Source organism: Cibotium barometz, chromosome 28 (assembly GCF_041138505.1).
Source record: "Cibotium barometz isolate CiBa-2024 chromosome 28, ASM4113850v1, whole genome shotgun sequence".
In the NCBI taxonomy this organism is placed as follows: Eukaryota; Viridiplantae; Streptophyta; class Polypodiopsida; order Cyatheales; family Cibotiaceae; genus Cibotium; species Cibotium barometz.
The window spans coordinates 6,634,127-6,640,867 of record NC_141073.1 but is presented as its reverse complement, the minus strand read 5'-3'; the positions used below and the strand labels follow the sequence as shown (position 1 = coordinate 6,640,867).

The following is a 6,741-nucleotide window of genomic DNA, read 5'->3' as shown; positions in this document are numbered from 1 at the left end:
TTTCTACTCTACACCAATGGTGTCTACTATATATCACTTCTTACAAATAATATACACATCCATATATACCATTGATGTGCACATTTGTGTGCATTCTCAATGTACACGTTTATGTGCATAATTTAGTGCACATCTCAATTCAACCCCAAATAATATCAAAAATTAAGACAATTTATCTATCCTCCCCGAGGCTCAACCTCATAAATTTTTGTGAATTCAACCCCAAATAATATCAAAAATTACGACAATTTATCATCCTACACAAGGCTTGATCAACCTCATAAATTTTTGTATACACAAATACCAAAATATAATGCTTTATCCCTTGCCAAAATTTCATCCCAAGGTCAAATCATTAAATCAACCTAAGATAGTGTCTATGACCAATTAATGTTATGTTTCTAAGAGCATGGGTAGAGAATATTTCCTTCACAAAAATTAATCTAATCCTTTAATTTAAATCAATTCCCAGCCTTGGTATTAATAGAAATATTTATTTAGATGACTTAATCAACAAAAACCTTGTAAAATTCTATTCACTTTAGACCAATCAAAAGTAAGAGAAATACAAGAAAATGTCAAAAATAAACTATAAATGCAAACAGTACCTCTTGGCCTAGCTCTGGGGCTTGATGTAGATGCTATTGGAGTTAATAAAGGCCTACACAACTCTCTAGGATGCCACAAATTTTGTTGTACCCTCCTAGATAGCTGCAATACTACAATTTGACAAGATCTACGTACTTTGGAGGAGGTAGCAATGCCAGAAGTGTTTTGTGGGATATGTTCGAGGCACTGAAAACTATGAAATGGACTATTCTAATTCCTAAAATAAAAAATTTCAAGGAGCCGAGGGTATTTATACTTGAAAAGGGTGGGGCTAGGAGCCTCTACATACACCTGCTCTATGTAATTTTTGGATCATCGACCCGATTGCGTACTGTCCCAACATAATCCAGATCGTCGATCCGCAGTTCATATCATTGATCACAGTTGAAGGTGGGTACTAATAGATAATCAGAGTGGTAAATGATCTTTATTTTCACACTTAAATTGAAAAAAAGAGAGTTGTCAATGGTACAAATCAAATATCCTCTTGTAAGAGGGTATCAAATTGTGTAAAGAAGAAGCTTGTACACATAGAGAACGATGCCAACTATTGTCTTGAATGCACTTTCGGATCGCCAATCCTTACCAGATGCTGACCGCTAATCCCAACCCAGAAGTCCAGACCATTAATCCGACTTCCAGATCGCACGATCCAAAATCCAGATCATTGTCTGGTTTTGATCACTTGTTTGCTATATGGAGCTTGGATGGCACCATAAAGCCATAACCATTGTGAAGAAGCTGCATCTATCCCACTCTTGCCATGAAGGCAAGAGAGTCTACATACAATGATTGATGCTCATGCCTCCATAGCGCTGGCATTCACCAAAGCATTGTCTGGTTTTAAACACTTGTTTGCTATATGCAGCTTGGATGGCACCATAAAGCCATAACCACTGTGAAGAAGCTAGATCTATCCCACTCTTGCCATGAAGGTAAGAGGGCCTCTACATACAATGATGCCCGTGCCTCCATAGCGCTGGCATTCACCAAAGCGTTGTGTCCTCTCAAAGCACCCTTCTTAACTCCATATTCATACTTGGGCATGGCATCATTGCGCCCAAGGCATGCGGGGCCATAATTGAGAGCTAAGCCCCTACAAATTGAAGCTTGTTTGCAACCTTGCTTGCATTGAATCAAGTCCCCATTAGGGCAGGATTCTAGGGCATATAGAGACATAGCATGACATAACAAGGTTGCTCTTGCAAATATGGTAGTGCCTCCACTCAGGTCATAAAGGCATTAAAACTATATCTGCATGCAAAAACAACAAAATAACACACAAATACAAAACCATGAATAGCTTACACCTGAGAAAAGATAATGGAGCAGCATTTAAAAGGCATGATACCTTATGAAAACCTTAAAAGAAAGTGTGTTATAACGGTGGAACTATCAAGAACACAGCCAAGCCAACGGACCACATATGATCCACAGATCACAGTACCAAAAGAGATTTAGACAAAATGAATCTCCTTCAAATACCTTCACCAGGCCAACTTCACGAGCTCAGAGTAGGTCATCCCATAATAAGCCAACATCAAGCTTGGCACTACTTGCGAGCAGCCAAAACAATTTTACCCCCTCACTCCGCAGAGCAATCCCACATAATTTTGCCTAGAATTCAGACAGTTTCGATCAAAGGTATATATCTTTCCTTAGATTCGAAGAAACTGCTCAAACACACATCTTCTCTCATCTAGCCCTAACCCAAGAGGGCACCTTGCCTCCTCCAGCCCTCACCCCATGTGGCCGATCTTAAAACATGCGCCAGTCTGTTCATCAACCTCTCTTTCAACACTATCAACTGATGCCAACCAATTTCAACTGTTTGTGGTGCAGACCTGCAAACCAACAAAGCAACATCTGATAACTCAAGCCATTCACATCTTGAGTAGACGTTCAACCTATAGGAATTGCACCAACTCTACTGCTGACAATGGTTTTCAGACATTGTCGATCCCCGTCTCACTCTCTTCAGAGAGAGAGAGAGAGAGAGAGAGAGAGAGAGAGAGAGAGGACAAGCTTTAACCCTTTGGCATGCTTCATGCAAGAAGAATAGCCACGCTAAAATGGACTGATGAATAAAATCCACAGCAGGGATATGCTATGGAAACTGAACTCATTCCAATCATGCATCCACTGGTTTACTTGGTTGCACTGACATAACTGCAAGCATACTTTCTGACTATCATCTTTCCAATAAGAGTGTAGCTCACCATGATAGGGTGCGCTTATCATGCATCCTAATCTCTAAGCTAAAGCTACCACTAGCTTTTGGAAAAGCTTGAAGAATGTGTAAACATAACTTCATACTAGACAATATATATTTTAGATAGTTTTGGAAGCTAAAACACATTGATAAAAACTACAATTTAAATAACAGTAGTTAGAGAAGAACATACAAAAACTAGACATTGGACGAAGGGCAAAAGTATCATTAAACTATCGTAGATGGTAACGGAATGAGCCCAGCAATGATGAAAAACAATCAAGGAAAAAAACCACCCATGATAAATAGTCTAGTACAGGCAGTCACTGGCTAGACATCTCAAGACAAAAAAAACCAACCTATTTTCCATAAAATCCAGAGGTTCCCCACATTCCTACGTAGGAGAGTTTTGGTCAAAAGAGAGAGAGAGAGAGAGAGAGAGAGAGAGAGACTCCATCTATTTTACTACCACCAAGGCTCCAAGCAGAGTCCTTATTTCTGCACATCTCGCAGGTATCCATCCGGGGAGAGAGAGAGAGAGAGAGAGAGAGAAAGTCCATCTATCATACCACCACCCGAGCAGGCTCCCCTATTTCTTCACATACCACAGGTATCGATCCACACACACACTCGCACACAAGCTGCCAAGCCAGAGAGAGAGAGAGAGAGAGAGAGAGAGAGAGAGAGAGAGTCTACTATATAAACCACCCAAGCAGGTTCCCTAATTCCCCACATCCCACAGGTGTTTGTTGTGTGCGTGTGTGTGTGTGTGTGTGTGTGTGTGAGAGAGAGAGAGCATACGACAGCACCAAAGTGCAGGGAATTCTAGAGAAGCTTAGACGAGCACATTCAACAACACTGATAAAACAGATCACATGTTCAAGCCTGTGCAGCTCCTACCATTCTTAATTCGGGATTGACTACAGCCAAAAATGAAGATTCAAAAGATAATCCAGAACTCAAATCTGACTGGGCTGAAAATTGAAGGGCCAATCAGACTGCTGCAAATAACTATCATTCGAGGCAGGCCAAGCCTTTAACACTTGATAGTCCCCATAGTAGCTAATTCATTCTTCTAATGAGAGCATTGACAAAGTCCTCCCGGTTTCCTGCATCTCCATACTCAATGAAATGATTCCGCTTTTTCTTCAAGCCACCCAGTGGGGCGCTCAACTTGAAAGGCCAAAGAAAGTTGTTTGCCTCCTTGAAATGAGGGCCAACGGTGTAGATTTCATGTATGAGATCCTCAATGCAGATGATGCCACACTTGCCAAGTGCCTGATTCAAGCATACAGATAGACTGCTGATCAAAATTTTGGGACATTTATACAGCACTCAAATTGTGAGAATTTCCACATATAGTACAATCACCTGCTCGATAACCGAGTTGTCTGTCAAAGGAATCCTTTGCTTGTTCACCTTGCCAAAGCCTCTTTTGTATATCAGCTCCTTGACACTCTTCAAGTTGGGGTACCTGTGTACATTTGAAGCATAGAATAACATAGAATTGATACACAGCATATAGTTGTAGAGACATCAAGATCAAGAAATTCATGAAGCATTACCCATATGTGACATAAGGTTCAACCCTCCGAAGCATGTTCACGGTTGCCTTATTGACCTTCAGGAAAACTCCATTGAAAATCTGTGCAACATACAAACATCAGAGCTGTGTGAAGGCTCTGGCAATACACATACTTTAAAAGAAAGCGAAGCTACCATGTGTAAGTTCATAACAACCTGTCTCAACCGCAGAAGCTGTAAGATCTTCCGTGTCTTCGGGTGCATATCATTGATACTGCCGGCAACGGTCCAAAGTCAGTATGCAGCAAACACTGGCACAGACCCACCTGAACTGGATGGGCAATCATGCATAGCCCCAAAAAATTTAAGCTGTTGTGCCCAGCGAGCATTCAAAAGAACTTTACTTACCCTCGAATGCGAATGACAAAGAGCAACTTTGCTTCCGGGTCCACATAGAAACCTCCCTTCAGCTTGGCTTCCCGTTTCAATCTGATGAGGTCTTCCTCCTGCAGCCAGCCTCGGTTTGAATGTGTATGATACTGATTTCATTTATCGAAGAGAGATTAGAGACACACCTGTTGCCTATACTCCTTGATGTACTGCTCTGCTCGCTTGAAGATGACTTTCCTGTTGGCAACACTCTTCAGTTTAGCCTCCTGGGCCTGCTTCTTCCTGGCCAGAGCCCACTGCTCATCGCGCTTTCTCTTCTTCAGGACCGACTCAGGCACAACAACCGGTGGGGTGGCAGCCTCCTCTGAGCTCATGGTGATGCTTCTCTTGTGATCTGCCCAGCGTAGACAAACAAATAAACCCTAAAAAAGGCACAGGCTCACAGACGCAAACCCTAATTACCTATAAACCCAAGGACACTTGTACCATCAAGCATCATTTCGGAAGATTAACAAGCCAGAAGCAAAACGCTAAAACCCAAAATCTAAAATCAGCAGAAAGCAAACCTAATCCAAGCACACCAAAGAAATCTCGAGATCGTTGAATACACAAAACCAGCAGGCGCTCAAAAGACTTGCCTGCTATGCTCAGATAACTCGTAAGTTTCAAGCGTCTTCGTACCTGAGAAGACAGCTGCTTCGGCGAAACCCTAACCACGTTTGCTGGGGTGGAATCAGTACCTTATTTGTTGCAATGAAGGGATCACAGCAGCCGTCCGATATTTTAATTGACGGTTCAACAAATCCAGGCCCATTGCAATATTTATTTAGATCCTTTTCTTTTTTTGAGAGAGTAAATAATATATATTTACGAGGGTGTTGATGTCTCCTAGGGTTTAACAAATTGCAAAATATTAGCCTTTGCAAATAATGTGGTTCCCAAACTATTGTATGCTTCTGTTCGGCTAAATTGGCACAAGTTTTGTAAAACCAAGGAGTTGCACAAGTTTTAGCCTCCATTCTTGTGTTTGCAAAACCAACGAGTGTGAGAGAGTAGCACTTACTTTCATCCGAATAGTCAGGATCAGAATTACCCTCTTGCTTGAGTGAATCATCACCATCATCTTCAACCATGTTGACACGAGCCATAGGTGTGGAGTTCTTTTTCTTTTCTAAAAAATCTGATGTAATGTACCCCTCCTTGTGACATTTGAAACACTTGACAATATGATTCTTTGGCTTGCCATTGGAGGGTTTGTTGTTATTATCTTTCAGAACATCCTAGATTTATCAAAATTACTTGAAGGAAAAGAGGATTCATAAGACTTTGCATAAGAATTATGAATCTCTAGGAGCTAAAATTTTGTGTTTAGAATTGAGAGCAAGATCTGTAGCAAAACTGAGATGATGAGGATAAAACATATTGCCATTTGCCCTATTGGTTCGCTTGAGACCGACAATAAATTTCCTTCTTTATTTCCTTTCTTTGACCTTATCAATCACTTAAACCTATAATAGAATATCCCATGATTTGTCAATGTAAGTTTGGACATTCTCTTTCTCCGCTTAGCATAGAGTATCCATCCCATCATTGATGAGCTTTAGCCTTATATTGTGAAGGAAGAAAATGTTTCTTTAAAAGCTTTTGGAATTCTTTCCATGTACAAAATTGATACTTGCCCTGCTTAATCGCATTCCACCATAAGGCCTCACTTTCGACCAAATGATTTGCAAGCACATATAATCTTGTCTCTGTTGAATTTGCTGCAATGGCTTAAGTTGAATGATTGAATAATTATTTTGCTTGAGAAATTATTTTCGAAAATTATTTTTGTTGAGAAATTATTTGCAAAAATTCCTAGATGGGAATCCTTGTGTTAGTGGTATCAGAGCGCGGGCTAGGTCAATTTGTGAAAGAAATTGAAAATGATTGAAGAAATTAAGGCTAAAGGCAAAGGTATTTGCGACCATTGGGCAGTAACCAAAGGGAAAAAGAAGGTGGAAAAC

The 6,741-nt window shown here is 40.6% G+C and overlaps 1 protein-coding gene across 3 annotated transcripts; it reads right to left on the bottom strand.

Moving 5' to 3' along the window:
• Nucleotides 1-3,635: 3,635 nt before the first annotated feature.
• LOC147622429 (large ribosomal subunit protein uL30x-like) lies at nucleotides 3,636-5,573 on the bottom strand. 3 transcript variants are annotated; one of them, XM_086821986.1, is made up of 7 exons: nucleotides 5,417-5,573; nucleotides 4,921-5,129; nucleotides 4,754-4,851; nucleotides 4,562-4,619; nucleotides 4,387-4,466; nucleotides 4,193-4,295; nucleotides 3,636-4,099 (listed from the first exon to the last, which is right to left on the bottom strand). In XM_086821986.1, exons 2-7 carry the CDS (start codon nucleotides 5,107-5,109, stop codon nucleotides 3,884-3,886), a joined length of 744 nt encoding a protein of 247 aa, XP_086678112.1. In that variant the 5' UTR covers nucleotides 5,110-5,129; nucleotides 5,417-5,573; the 3' UTR covers nucleotides 3,636-3,883. The 3 variants fall into 3 exon arrangements, with proteins under 3 accessions (XP_086678112.1, XP_086678113.1, XP_086678114.1); XM_086821987.1 differs by having other exon boundaries at nucleotides 5,374-5,520; XM_086821988.1 differs by having other exon boundaries at nucleotides 5,302-5,420.
• Nucleotides 5,574-6,741: the final 1,168 nt, after the last annotated feature.